Source organism: Chrysoperla carnea, chromosome 2 (genome assembly GCF_905475395.1).
Source record: "Chrysoperla carnea chromosome 2, inChrCarn1.1, whole genome shotgun sequence".
NCBI classification, from domain to species: Eukaryota; Metazoa; Arthropoda; class Insecta; order Neuroptera; family Chrysopidae; genus Chrysoperla; species Chrysoperla carnea.
In genome coordinates, this window is record NC_058338.1 from 18,119,638 (window position 1) to 18,134,909 (window position 15,272).

A 15,272-nucleotide genomic window follows, 5' to 3' on the forward strand; every position below is an offset into this window, starting at 1 on the left:
TTAGTCCCAAGTTTGTTACGCTTAAAAATATTGATGCTGATTTTCATCCCACGCAGTGGTTTTAAAGAACATGTTTACATAAAATACTATCAATATTTTAAAGAATGCAAAATGTGCGTTTATTTAACATGAAATAAAATTAAAAATATTTTATAATATCAAAAAATCATTTGCACGCAAACAGAAATGTAAGTTTTTGAAGAAATAAAAATTCTATATTATTTTACTAATTCAAAATTAGATTAAGATATTCGTATAAAAATCCTGTCTCTAAGTATTTTTAGAATGTCAATGATTTTGATATAACAAGGTAACGGAAAAAGATCTATTTCTTATTCCATGATGGATTCTCTTCAAATCTAACTTAACCTTATCCACCTTAGAAAACTTTTTTGTAGTATTTATAAATTTTGAATGTTTTCCAAATAATTAATAAGAGACTTACATCAATATGACTACATTACGACCATTTACTTGTGATGATTTATTCAAATTTAACAATTTGTAAGTCAAATCATCTATTTTAAAATGAAAAAGACATTATCGTATTTGTTTGTTGATTTTAGAAATTTTGACCCATTAACAGAAACTTATGGTTTATCATTTTATATGCAGTATTTAGCTCATTGGCCGGAATATTTCCAAGTGGCTGAAGCACCATCAGGGGAAATAATGGGATATAGTAAGTTTTTTTTCATAATTTTTATAAGAAATTAAATATTTACTAAGAGTAATATGTTATTGTGAGTAATGGGTAAAGCCGAAGGGTCAGGAGAAAATTGGCATGGACATGTAACAGCTTTAACAGTAGCTCCAGAATTTCGACGATTAGGTATTGCCGCTACATTAATGTCATTTTTGGAAGAACTATCTGAAAAGTAAGAAATGTTATGTATTTAATATCGTACAGGGCCGGATTAACAAGTAGCAGAATAGGCAGTTGCCTGGGACCCCCGATTTTACAGGGGCCCCGAAAAATGAAAAAGACTTCTAAAATTTTCTTACAAACAAAAATACAATCAGAACTGAAAATAAATTTTACTCAAATAAATAAAACTCAATTGACCGCATTCAAAAGGCGACGACCGACGCACTAGACAAGATTCTGCCGAACGATCCTTCTCGCAATTAAAAAGAATCAAAGCTGCTGAAAGAGCTACAACACGGCAAGAGCGACTCGAGATGTTAGGTATACTTTGCATTGAGTCAAATTTATGGAACAAAATCGATATTGATGATATAATTGATGAATTTGCCGAAAACAAATGTAGAAAACGACATGTTTAAAATGTAGATAGTAATTTTATTGATCACAGTAATTTTAAAATTTTTATGAAAGATATAAGTTTGTATTTTTTAATCGAAAAAAGAAGGGAGCGGACTTGAAAAAAAAGGGCCTCCAAATTGATGGGCCCCGTTGAGGATTAATCCGGCCCTAATATCGTGGAAATATTATGGTTCCTTGAGTTTCAAACTTAAATAATCGATTCTGTTAAAAATTAAATTTTATCTCAGCTCTTAATAGAATAACAGGGGCACATACGAGGAATCATAATATTGTAAAAAATTGTGTCATATTACGAATTTATAAAATTAAATTTTTTAGGAAACGAGCGTATTTTGTAGATTTATTTGTACGAATCAGTAATAAAGTAGCAATACGGATGTATATAAATTTAGGATATATTGTATATCGAGTCGTTCTAGATTATTATGCTGGTGATCCTGATGAAGACGCCTATGGTAAAAATATTTTATTCATTGTTTTATATATTATAATAATATTGAATTCGAATTATCTATCTAGTAGAATGAGTGCATTAGATTCATTCTATTTTCTTTTAAATTGTAAAATTGTTGAAAAGAATTAGACTAATCGAGTAATTTCATTTAGAAAAACATGTGCATAATAAATATTTGAACCAAATTTAAATTTCATGAATATTCCCTATTGTAAAGTTTATTTTGGCTACAATACTAATATTATTGATATTTACAGATATGAGAAAAGCATGTTCACGAGATGTTGAAAAAAAGTCAGTCATACCATTAACGCAACCAGTCAGACCCGAAGATGTTGATTAAACTTAAGTTTGTACTATTTTATAAATAATTTAATTCAAAACTCAAATAAATAATTTTTTTTAAATCAAATGTTTGTGTATGATTTAAATATTAATATTTTCTTTCAGTAAATAATTTTTAATCTTTGTTTGCTCATTGCTGGCTAACTGACAGATAATAAGTAAAGGCAATGTTTGAGACTCGTATCCGACTATCCGATCGTTGATTTTTCCAAAAAAACCAAATCATAGAGAATGGACTGAATGTTCCCTATTCAACTGTATAGTAAATACGGACAAGAAAATATGAGAGAGATAAAGTAAATGGATGGCTAGTAGTTGTCTCTAAAATTTCTACAGATCAATGAAAAAGAGGCAGGTATTGGCCGCACAGTCGCTTTGTCTCCTTCTACAAAGCGATCAATTTTGTGCGGGTATTGCCCAGTCCATTCTCTATGTCTTTGTAAAAAGCTAAAAATTGGCATAGCTGACTTTGTTGTCTCCAAAATTTCAGTAAATTTCACCTAATTTGAAGGGAGTAATTGGTATACGTGAAAATAATTTAAGACAAGTATTAAATTTTTTAAAAAGAACTTAATTTAATCAAATAAAAATACAATATTTTTATTTTAATCATGACTCTATTTCAGGAGACGTTGGTTGTTTATCTGTTGATGATGATTGTTTATTTGTGGAATCTGTTACTGTTTGATCTTGTTTCGTTTTCTTCCAATTTTTAGCTAATGCTAACAATTTCAAATTAGGTCTAGACGATTCATCTTCTGGGAATATATAATCAAATATTTCTTCCCAACCCTCTTCACTACCATCTTCAGCAATAACTTTCTGCCGTTTCTTAATACGTCTAGGCATTTTATCTAACACATTTTGTCTTGTTTCCGGTGTACCGTGTTCCATTTCATAATCTCGCCACGCTTCTAACAACATAACTCGAGCTTCTTTCTGTTCACTATTTGTTTGACTCGCTTGTCGTAAATGATCGTTAGCCCGCTCATAAATTCGCCGTGCCATACGTACATTTGAATCAGAATCATTATTTGAGTGCTCAAACTGAGCATAGGATAACCAAACTTTTACATGCATTGTCCGTTCTAATAATCGTTCGTACAATAATCGTGCACGATCAATTTCATCTTGATTTACCTCAAAATCAATATACGCTTTCCATAATAATTCGGGCATATCAAGACGTGGTTGTACAATTGCTAATTCATAAATAGCCCGAGCTCGATCGATATCACCAAGTAGCGTTTCCAATTCAGCAAATTTCATCCAAGTAATACAATTTTCTGAATTAAATTCTAAATATTTTTGATATAGAATACGACATCGATCGAATTCACGTAACTGTATTTCTAATTCTATATAACCACGATACAGTTTATCACGTGGACATAAACCTAAAGCTGTACCCAAAGCTCGTCGTGCTTGTTGTAAGTTTTTATGTCGAATTTCAAATTGTGCATACAGCAACCATATTTTACTAAACGTAAATATTTTATGTGGCAACAAGTCCAAACAGGTTCGATATACTTGACGTGATTTTTCAATGTCTTCAACATTTAATTCTTCCATTAGTGCATAATTAATCCACAAATAAATGTACCGTCGCCAATATTGTTTTTCTTTAGTCGGTGGTATATTTGCAATAGCTCGTTCATATGTTTCGCGCACTACTTCTAAATCACCTTCATCTTCTACCAGACGTAGATAATCAAACCAAGCATCATAATTCATTGGATTCGCTGTTACTTCTTGTTCATATTGATATTTTCGTTTACTCACGATCACATCTTCAATTCCAGAACGATCTCCATATTTTTTTTCATGGATTGTGTACGCTTTGTATAAATCGTGAGTGCGATCTTTTGGTAAATGATCTAAAGCATATCGGTAAATAACCCGACAACGATCATGTTCACGTTGATTTTCTTCGAATTTCGCAAATGCAATAAATAATTTCTCTTCCATATAATCATCACCAAAAAAATGAACAGCACGTTCATAAACGTTACGTGCGCTATTGATAAAACCATGATTCTCTTCAAATCGTGCATATTTGATCCAATGTTTAACATCTGGATGAGTAATTACAAAACGTTCATAAATCGCACGCGCTCGATCGATTTCTTTATAACGTAGCTCGAAGTTAATATAAGTTTGCCATGCTTGTTCATCTGGTTGCCATTCCATCCAACGTTCGAAAACTTGCCGTGCACCAGCTACATTCTCCAACATTTCCTCCATATACGTGTATTTGTACCAGAATTGATTGGCACGTGGGAGTATTGTAACAGCACGATCCCATAAGTTACGTGCATGATTTATTTGTCGATTACGCATCTCCATTTCAGTGTATTTCAACCATAATGTGATATTACGATGATCAACGTCTAAAGCTCGTTCGTATATCGATCGAGCACGTTGTATTTGCTTTTGTGATTCTTCCCATTGAGCATACTTAATCCAATTTGATATGACTAAACGATTTTTCCGAATGTTATCTTCGAATGTTTTACGCTTACGATGTTGATAATCAGCTAATTCTGCTGGATCAGAGATCTTCTGTTTTGGTGGTGGAGGTAAGATTTCTAAATCACGTTCTTTTGCTTCACGTAATAATTGTTCAGCTGTTATTTGTATTTCAGCTGGTGCTTTATTTTTAACTTTTGCCACTTTTGGCATTTTTTGCGGTTTTGTTTCCATTTCGAAGGTAAATTTTCTTTCGCACCTATAATTTAAATAAAATTTATTTTTATTTACACTCAACTCATACAGATGGTCTCCCAGATCATTAACTGGACAAATTTTTGGAACTTAAAATATTTCCGAATGAAGAATGAAAATGATTAATCGGGGGTGCCATGAATCGTTAGGCAAGTTTGCGTTAGCTTAATCCAAGCGAATAGGGCGGTATTCCATTTAGTTTAGCCTAGATATTTGGAATGAAGCCGATTAAGCCCAGTTTGTTCCACAACGTAGTGGTAATACTGGTAATATGCAATACTGATTAGAATAAACAAAATAATTTTTTTAATTTCCAATGTCATAATTCGAATACAATTAAGATGCGTTCCAAAATCATTTTAAAAAAGTACTTTTGTTTGAGACTTGTGTTTAGTGAAAAGTAACTTCAGTCTACAAATCTTATCTAAATAACTAATATAAAGTAAAAAATATAGTATTTCAATGTACTAGATAAAAATAAGAAATATTTAAACAGCAATATATTTTAAATAACCAATATTTTTAATTTATTTACCTTTAAAATTATTTATTTTTTCATTAACGTATAAAATTAATGATAATTAAGGTTATGTGCAAATGTCAAACATTCTGAATTGACGTAGCCACAGACTACATATTAAATACAGACCGACAAGAAAGGCTTTTTATATGTGGTTTTCGATGCATATAATTTCCAAACAAAATATTATGCATATAATGTATAATCTCTGCGGGCGCTAATGACCTAGCCGTTAAAAGCGACCTTAAATAAAATTAAAAAAAAAAAATTTTCAAACCGTTGCGTTAAACTGTAGTGACGCAGAACAGAACTGAGGAATCCGTTAAATAATCGAAATTGGATTTTATACAATTTTCAATGTAAAAAATTAGTTTGACGAAATCTACCCACCGAAAGTGGAATATTACCCTTATATAATTCTTATGACTTTTCTTAAGATTTAACCTATATATATATATATATATATATATATATCCAAGTTATACTAATTCCATCAAAGAAGTTGGACGAAAAAAAATTATTTTGTTTTTCACTCCTTTAGTTAATTTACATATCGGTCTATATTTGTTTGACGTCTATCGCCCTTAATAGTCAATGCTCGATTTACTGGTTAATTTAAAAAAAATAATTAAAATCAAAAGACATAATAATATTAGATAAATAAAACGAGAAGATATGTCGTGTACAACAATAAATATAATAAAACGTTCAATAAGTACTACATGTACTAATTATGGCAAACGGAATTTTCGAAAGTTTTTATTGCATAATAAAAGAGGCACGCGAATATTTAAGGAAAGTCAACGTTTACAACCAGATCCAGAAATACCCATCGATAGTATGTTCTAAATTCTAATCAATATTTATCGGTATGTAATTAAGTAATTGATAAATTAAACTTGTTTATTTATTTAATAGAACGAGGTGTGAGAGATGTAGGTTACATTGATGAACATGGTCAATTTGTAACAATTCCTGAAATGATACCACAATTAATTGTACCTGATTTAACCGATTTTAAGGTAAGAAACAATATTTCATACCTAAATAAACAAATATCCAGTTTACTTTCGTCTTAGATCACAATATTCGCAAATTTGTAATTAAACATTAACGTTCATTGGAACAAATATCCTTATCGATTAACAATTTTGAGATATTTTTTGGCACAAGTAAAGTCAATGAGCTCTTGGACTAGTAAAAAACATCAAAAAATAAAATGAATTGATTGAACTATTAACTTATTTCAGTTAAAACCGTATGTGTCATACAAAACTGCAGATGTAACACAATCAGCATTTACAAGTGAAGATCTATTCAATGTAGTATATGCACCAAAAATTAAAGAAGACTTTGAAAAGAACAAATTAAATGAAGATGGCACATCTAAAGAACCATCAAATGAAGAATTATTAGATGCTGACACAGCTAAACTATTGGCTAGAAAAACTGGTTCAGATATTTTTTAGTTATATTTGTTTTTTTAAATCTTAGATTGTACTGTTATTAATAAATCATGAAAATAATAAAAATTGTCTATTTTTAACACGCTTTTATTAGCTTGGCATGTATCTATGTAACGGAATCTTTGAACGTGATTTTCACCCACTTCAAAATGTCGGATTAAATTGAAACTTCGCACACTTATCAAGATTATCTTGACCAGGATCTCCAGAATTAATATTAATAAATAATCGTTTAAATTGTACCTAGCTGAACTAAAAAACAGAGTAATTAAGATAAAAATCATTTTTCTTAAAAAAGCGTGGGGTGCTCTTTAAGATATTTATGAATGACTTTACTTTTACCAATATCTGTCAGTAAAATTTTTAATAATTGAAATCTTGTAGAAGTTTTATTTTGTACTTTTTAGTCCAGCTAATTACAAAAGCGTATTTAAAAAAAAAATTATTATGCTTTTTGCTTTGAAATTCAATCCAGTATGCTGACTGGTTACTATGGTAAAGCAGCTTATTTACCAAGCATTTGCTGAGCTGGTGTTGGATAATTTTAGTACACATCCTATAATTATTATAATTTTAGTACACATTCTACCCGACTGAATTTTTTGTTTCTTGAAAGCATGTTTTAGGGCTTTATCTTTGGGCCATTCATATACTCCCTGCAGTATTAACTCGGCTGTAGAATAGAATCAAATTGTGGGGTGGTATCAATTAGGATTTAAGGATTAAAAAATGCGTATATTGAAAATAAATATAATTTGAGTATTGTAATGAATCAATTTAATTAATAATAATTAATATTTATAAATAATAATGAATTTAAGCACTAAGCGCATCACATTATCACATATTATATAACAATCTATGTGGTGTAAGCGTTTCATTTCAAATACAATTTATGTACAAATAAAATATAATACTAGAAGCCGAAGTGCACATACAGAATGATTTGTCAAAGTATGAAACATTTTCTAATTACATCTCACACTACAGCGTAATCTCTGTAACAATTGATACAAATGTAAAAATTTACAGATCTGTAACGTGATCACTTTAATAATAATGACTGAAACATTTTTATGAAATTTGACGACTGCGACATATCATTTTCTCTGTGCCTTGGCCATAATTTATTTAATAGAGTATTTTAGATGTTATCTCACTAAAATATTAGATATTGGCCGTATCTGATTCCTGGTTAACACATAATCTGATTTCACATTTTTTTAAATAACGTTAGTTATGATATTCGAAATTTGACGACAAGTTTTGCTTGGTTCTAACGTTTTTTTTTTTTCGAAAACAATGTGATCTGAGAATTTTTTTTTTTGCCAATTCTCAAGTACTATAAGAATAACTCTTTTCGAGACCGCTTTTCAAGTCGTATGTTTAATATTAGGTCGATCAATAGGCCGCACATATATATAATTTATACAAAAATATATATAAACGGGAACATTAAAAAGTTAAAGTTAAGCACTTTCATTAAAATTTGTGCAATTTCTTAGAATAGGCGCTTGGATACTTGAGATACATATCATTCGATTAACAACTATGATCTAGGTCTGGTACAGAGCTTTCTTTTTTTAAGACCTACTTAATCTTAACCAGTACTAAAAGAATTACTCTTTATAAACCGCTTTTCAAGACTCATGTTTTAATATTAGGTCGATCAATAATAGGCCGTACAAAATTTTCTTTCTTATATATAATTTTTAAACGAAATAAGTAAACGGAAACATTAACAACTTAAAGTTACGCACTTGGATTAGAATTTGAGCAATTTCTTAGGATAGGCGCTTGGGTACTTGAGATACATATCAGCCAATTAACACCCATTGATATAGTTCTGGTATAGAGCTCTGATTTTTTAAGACCGACTCTATACATTACAATAGTTTTAAATTCAGTTAAAATGAAAATTTACTGTCCACTAAAAATTACAATGCAACCACTCTCTATAAAGAAAGTATAGCCCTGCACGCTACGGAGACAACTAACGCCGAGTTATAAATATTTTGAAGTTGATTTGGATCAACTCAGTATTAGTCGACTGTAAAACCTGCAGATCTTATTAGCAGCCTAACTTCCTAAAAAATGATTAATAAATAATCCTTACGCCACTGCCTTGAATAATACAACTAACGTAATCAATGTTAAATGAGTTAAGAGCCAACATGTTAACGCGATAATAGACACGACCTAATTAATTTAATATTAATGAGATTGATTTGAATTCAATAATTCTTGAATACGATCAATACATTTTTTAGAACCTTCCTGAGCTTCTTTTGAAAACTAAAAAACAAAAAATAATAATACATAAGTTTTCAATCTTAATTATCAAAAAATTTGCGTAACATACCAGTGAAAAATTCAGAAAACCATGTGGTAAACCTTTTAAAATATCTAATTTAACATCACAATCTAGTTCTTTTAATTTTTTAGCATATGTTACACAATCATCTAAGCATGGATCTAATTCAACTGTCTGAAAATGGGAAATAAAATTATAAATTATTAGCAGTTATCCATGTCGTCATGTACTAAGTTCTTGAGTAAGACACATAGAAAAGGAATAAGTGTCTATAAATGATATTTCGATTTTTTTTAGCTTTGTAAATACTTACTAATATTCTAATTGGAGGTAATTTTTTTAATATATCATTGGATGCATAATACGGTGATAAATATGGATCAAGTGGAACATTTATATTAAACTCTTTAATCACATTCTCTACATTGTTATCATCCATATCATTGATTAATGCGTCCGTGTTTGTTGCTGTTTCTGTATTACTAGCTTCAGGACCCGTATTTGTAGTTGTTCTCCATTTATTTAATGTATTTGTAATAACGTTCACTAAATTTGTCATTCGTTGTTTAATTTTATTTGGTGCTATCATATTTAATTGTTGCTGTTGTTGTTCGTATGTGGTAGCCCGTTGTATTAAACTTTGATTGTTACAATCAAATTCATGTATCAATGTTAACTGCTCATGATCTTCATGGCTTGTATCTAATTTAATCCAATCAGAATCATTATCATCATCTAATAAATCACAATCGTTATCATTGATTATTGTATCATCACTTATTGTACTTATTTCAACATTATCATTATCACTTGTACATAATATCACCTGTGATTTATGTGCATTTAATAAATCACTTGTTGTTATTTGTTCAAAACTATTTGTTTGTGTTCGGGCTGTACCATCATTTACACCACCACCACAACTTTCTGATGGTGTACTAATATTCGATGTGGAATCGTATGTTGTGTAGGATTTAATACAACGTAACATAAAACCTGAAATGAATATTCCTAATTAATAATTACTTTCTTAGAAATAGAAACATAAGGTCAAGATCAAAGTTCGCAAAGTTTGCTTTGTGGATGGATCATCAGGAATCCAGAGGATATTAAAATGGTGAATAAATTATTTATTTTGGCGTACAAAATTATTTTATGCCAATAAAGGAGATTAAATTTAAATTTTGCGCCTCCAGCGTTTGCTATATCAATTACTTTAAACTTCACTTCAATTGATATACGTCAAATACGTATCTAAATCTAAGCACATAAGTAAGTTGCTGGTAGTAACTTGCTACCCATATAAGAATATAAGTAAAGTTTGTTAAATAAATATTTATAGCATTAAAACAGCCTCGATTGTCGATTGTTCGAGAACAAGTCGATTTCACTGAGAAAAATGACATTTTCGTTACATACCTAATGGTAACAATGGATCCATTAAACATAACATTCGGGCTGGTGTTGGTTTAAAATTTAATATTACTGGTACGTATGCGTTAAAAATACCATTTGGAGGTTGTATATTTAATTCTATACATTTTATGGCCAGAACGTTAATTAAATTTGCTCCAGCAGAATCACCTGCGAAGACTATATTCTCTGCTGTAGTACCTATTTCAAAAAAATTATCTAATTTATTTATTTTTCTTGCTAATATAAAAAAGAAATGGTTATCCAGACAAAATTGACATTTAAAATCAGATTTCCATTTGGCGTTTCATTTTCAGAATGTTCTCTGACTCTATAAAACCCGCAGTTTGAAAATGGCAAGAATTTATACAACTGGTGCCCAAAAAAATCGAAAAAATAGAAGCAAATCGATAAAGGTGGGGTCTCTAAATTTGGTTCTGCCCCACGGCCTCTTCAGCTCTACTTTCGGCTCCTAAAATATTTCCTACTTCGTAAATGGAAGTAGAAATTTTAAAAAATTTTCCATTTAATACGCCTTTATGCCTGTTTCTTGTCTGAATACATCATTTTATAATAATAATTGTACCTAATAAATTTTTATTATTTAACGCCCATACGTATGCATATAATATTTCTTGTACAGCTCGTGGGTACGGTGCTTCTGGGGCTAAACTATAATCAATAGACAATATTGGTACATTCAATTGTATTGCCCATTCTTTTAAATATACAAGATGTGATCGTGATGATTGCGCTACAAAACCACCTCCATGACAATGTATTATTAAACTTTTACTGGCTTCGCTACAAGTACTTGTACTTGGATCCTCACTGCTACTTCCAATCATACCTTCACGATTACATGCACTTATTAAACGTACTTGTATAGGTTTAATTCCAATATGAGCTTGTGGAATTGGAATTTGAATACGTTCTTTTGTTGTTTTATTCAAATATTCTAATGGTTCTGGTGGTATGGATATTATTTTGTTCACTTGTATCACTGACGATGCTGGTGTAATTTTTGGTATCATTTGCATTATTTCACTCTCTGCTAGAAACCAAAATGATTTACAAAAATCGATTGGTGCATTTTGTGATAAATTTACAACCCGTTTTGCACGTAATTCTGGATCAAGTATGTATCTGTAAAATTAAAATAAGTAAACTGGGCGGAATTTTTTGAAATTAGTTTCATCAAAATCTGATCAAATGAAGGCCACTTACCGTCCGGATACCCACATAGAATTTGTAGCTTTTGAAAACAAACTATTACTACGGTTAAAATAAATTTCCGAGAAACTAGTCATACATAATATTATCACTTTTAGTACATTACTCATTGCTTCACAAAACTACAAAAGAAATTTAACATTAGATATTAATTTAATATAAATAGTTTAGAATATCTCGATTCCTCTGTCAAATACTTATTTACAGTACATATAAATTTTAAGAATTATCGAGCATAAAAAATAAGAACGGCAAAGAGCCTATTAAGAAATGTACTTTACTTGAAATCCTAAACATCTTCCGTAGAAACAATATTGATTGATATGCGTCTGTGTTGACAGTAGATCATAAGGAGTGTGATTCTCACGTGGAAACAATTCACCAACAGAAGACCATTTCGATAATGTTCGTAAATATTCTAAACATTGTTGTAAACTTGCTAATAAGTGTGAGCATGATTCTATTTCCCTGTAAAGATTGAACAAGAAATCAGTAATTATATTTATTATGTGCTATCAAAATTATCAAAGACTTTTAGAGTAGGATGGTTAATAAAAATAGAGAAGTTGCATGTTTTAAATTTATTTTTTCAAAAGTTAACTAAAAATTATCAAGAAAAATTAATTTTTTGTTTTTAAATTAATTGTTTATGTAATATTACAATTGAAAATTGTTTTCCTAAACTGTAAATTCAAACACCAGTGACGTCAACATATCGCTTTAGTAGCGCCTCCTCGAGGAAAAATTATAAAAAAACATGCAGAGTGATAAATGGTTTGTTTCTTAACTTGTTTTCACTATATTAAATCCGATTGGATCCCAGCCTCAACGGATATCAAGACGTGAAAACCAAGTCGTTTTCTTATTCAAAAATATAACTTTTTTGATTAATAAAAGAAACAATAACATAAAGAAAATATAAGTTTTAATGCTAATTCTCTATTGTTCAGTTACGGATAACAACATAGAGTCCTAAAAAATAGGGCTGCTCTGAAAATCACTTACATATTTAAAAACTAAGCCACTTACTTAACATAAACACTTTTACGGAATAACATTTGATCACGTTTTAATACAATACGTTTAGTCACATTGATCGTATGTTGAAGTCCACGATACACAACTGTTAAAAAGGAACGATAACCATTACCAGGTACGTTCACATCGTAATCATATTTAGGCGCTAGTTCTTGTATTTCAACAATTATTGGACGTAAATTTTCTAGATGACAATCGATGCCGACATATGATTCATATATCCGTTGGCCAAACTCTGTATCATCTGCACGGAAATACTTTTGATTGTTTTCAGATAAATCTTTTAATATATCTATGATTACAAATATATCATCAGATTGTTCCTTTTTGTCCCCATCATTTGTTATATTCTTATCTTCGTCCTGTTTTGATGTTGATGTAGGCGGTGGTGAACCCTCTCCTTGGTCTTTGGCCGTATTTAACATGGTCGCTTGAAATTCTTTATCTGTTATTAATTTAAATTGATTCAATTACAATTATTAAAAGATGTTATTCTTTAAAAGTGCTAAAAATTTTTAAACAAGTGAAAACAAACAATTGTTTGAGTTAATTGTTGAAATACCATGCATACCATGCATAGACAGTGTTGCTTACTCTATCACGCTACAAATACATACATGTCACACATACGTAACAATTTACGCATAATTTGCGCCCTCACGGGTAAACAGTAATGTTTACGAAAAAATTTTTCAAACAGTTGTTTATTTTCTGATAAGGGAGATTTTTTACATTTAAACTTTTGTTCTATCTCTAATGGTTTACAAGATGGGTCCTACGGACCCATAGGTCAAGACCCAATTGACCTATGTTGCTCATTTGACTTGGCCTCACTTTTTACGTCCTGAGTACCCTGTAAAAATTTCAACTTCATATCTTTTTCCGTTTTTGAGTTATCGTGTAGACGGGCATACAACCGAAAATGGACTAATTAGGTGATTTTATAAACACCTATACCAAAATTTTGTTCATAGCAATAATATTTTTAAGCGTTACAAACTTGGGACTAAACTTAGTATACCTTGCATATTACATGTATGCATGGTATAAAAAATTAGATGTCTTGGGATAAATAAAATCTGAAAACAGAATTTAACCATTTTTCTGAAAAAAAAGTGTTACTCTAAAAGAGTTTATGCTAATATCCAAACCTCAAGCTATCTTAATACCATAAAAAGCGTATCCGTTGCTCGATTTCGACAAAAAGACGACAAACAAAATAATAAACTGATATTGGAAATAATATAAACTAGAAACAAAAATTTAGTTTAAGAATTGGTATGAAAATTCGAGGATGAAAAGCTATTTTCTATATTTGTCAACCAAAAGATAGGAGATACGGTTTGTTCCGGGTAAACTTTTTCTCAATTTTTATGAATTAATTATTCATCATTTTATATTCATAACTTTTTTTAAAATATAAATAATACGTATCTAACCTTTTTAGCAGGAAATCGAAGTTTTTAAGCCTTTTTCTTACGCTTACGCCAATTTTACATTATAATAAAATGTATAACGGGATCTTTTATTTATTTTTAACACAAGTTGCAAATGAATTACTTTAAAAGTTATTAGTAATGAATCAACTGTACCCAACCCATACAAAACATCTGTCATATGTCAAATCTGTCAACAATAAATGAAAAAACGAATAACACACAAATGCAAATACAAATACTTATTACAAACACAATTTAAATTTATTTTAATATAAATATTTAAAAAAAAATTTAATCACCAAATGTTTATTCGACTTATAAAATACAAATATTACGTTGTTTTAAAATTTATACAACCATGAACCATGGAATTGTCGAAATTGTTGGACATGGACATGCATATTAAAATGTGATTATTTTTTAGTCACGCTCACTTAATTTGATTTTGATTGACGCTCCAAATTAAAATATATTAATCGTTTCTTTAATAAATATTTATGCATTCATATGTAAATGCAATATGATTTCGAATGTTGCGTTGCAGTATTGTTCTAATAACACCACGTCCGTTTGCGTTTATTTACTTATATTAGACATTGAAACAGGACTATGTATGGGGGTTTATTGTTCAACCATTTAAAAAAAATCCGTAATTGACATGCAACACAAACTTTGGTTCAAGGTTTTTATCCAAAATTATTAATATTCCATTTGCAAATTTATATACATATCACTTACAATCCATAAAATACATTAAAAAAAATTATTTTTACCTGTGCCATTATTTGTTTTGTTTGTCATTAATCTCCCACCTGAGAGTCGATAAAAGGATTGTTTAAATAAAAAATGATCATTGCGTAAAATTGATATCGAATTACAAATCATTATTGATTGATTTTCATTTAATTTGTAAATATTCAAAATATGTGTAAATTGACGCTGTGAACATGAATTTATTCGAAATAACAACAATTTAAATAACGTTGGCGTTTTTAATAACATTACGATGAAATATTTGTTGATTGTTTTTATCAAAAT

General features: G+C 29.7%; 4 protein-coding genes across 4 annotated transcripts; 2 read left to right on the forward strand and 2 right to left on the reverse strand.

Moving 5' to 3' along the window:
- Window positions 1-334: 334 nt before the first annotated feature.
- Window positions 335-2,123, forward strand: LOC123293514 (N-alpha-acetyltransferase 20). Its single transcript, XM_044874365.1, has 5 exons — window positions 335-504; window positions 567-682; window positions 749-878; window positions 1,607-1,743; window positions 2,000-2,123. The coding sequence occupies exons 1-5, from the start codon at window positions 452-454 to the stop codon at window positions 2,083-2,085; spliced, it is 522 nt and encodes a 173-aa protein (XP_044730300.1). The 5' UTR covers window positions 335-451; the 3' UTR covers window positions 2,086-2,123.
- Window positions 2,124-2,696: 573 nt separating this feature from the next.
- Window positions 2,697-5,436, reverse strand: LOC123292518 (protein crooked neck). The gene is made up of 2 exons (XM_044873231.1): window positions 5,347-5,436; window positions 2,697-4,815 (listed from the first exon to the last, which is right to left on the reverse strand). Exon 2 carries the CDS (start codon window positions 4,788-4,790, stop codon window positions 2,697-2,699), a length of 2,094 nt encoding a protein of 697 aa, XP_044729166.1. The 5' UTR covers window positions 4,791-4,815; window positions 5,347-5,436.
- Window positions 5,437-5,900: 464 nt separating this feature from the next.
- LOC123293515 (39S ribosomal protein L41, mitochondrial) lies at window positions 5,901-6,830 on the forward strand. The gene is made up of 3 exons (XM_044874366.1): window positions 5,901-6,169; window positions 6,250-6,353; window positions 6,582-6,830. The coding sequence occupies exons 1-3, from the start codon at window positions 6,007-6,009 to the stop codon at window positions 6,798-6,800; spliced, it is 486 nt and encodes a 161-aa protein (XP_044730301.1). The 5' UTR covers window positions 5,901-6,006; the 3' UTR covers window positions 6,801-6,830.
- Window positions 6,831-8,796: 1,966 nt separating this feature from the next.
- LOC123293512 (hormone-sensitive lipase) lies at window positions 8,797-15,228 on the reverse strand. Its single transcript, XM_044874362.1, has 9 exons — window positions 15,008-15,228; window positions 12,787-13,240; window positions 12,039-12,225; window positions 11,752-11,879; window positions 11,111-11,670; window positions 10,531-10,725; window positions 9,425-10,107; window positions 9,160-9,285; window positions 8,797-9,092 (listed from the first exon to the last, which is right to left on the reverse strand). The coding sequence occupies exons 1-9, from the start codon at window positions 15,117-15,119 to the stop codon at window positions 9,012-9,014; spliced, it is 2,526 nt and encodes an 841-aa protein (XP_044730297.1). The 5' UTR covers window positions 15,120-15,228; the 3' UTR covers window positions 8,797-9,011.
- Between the last annotated feature and the right edge of the window lie 44 nt (window positions 15,229-15,272).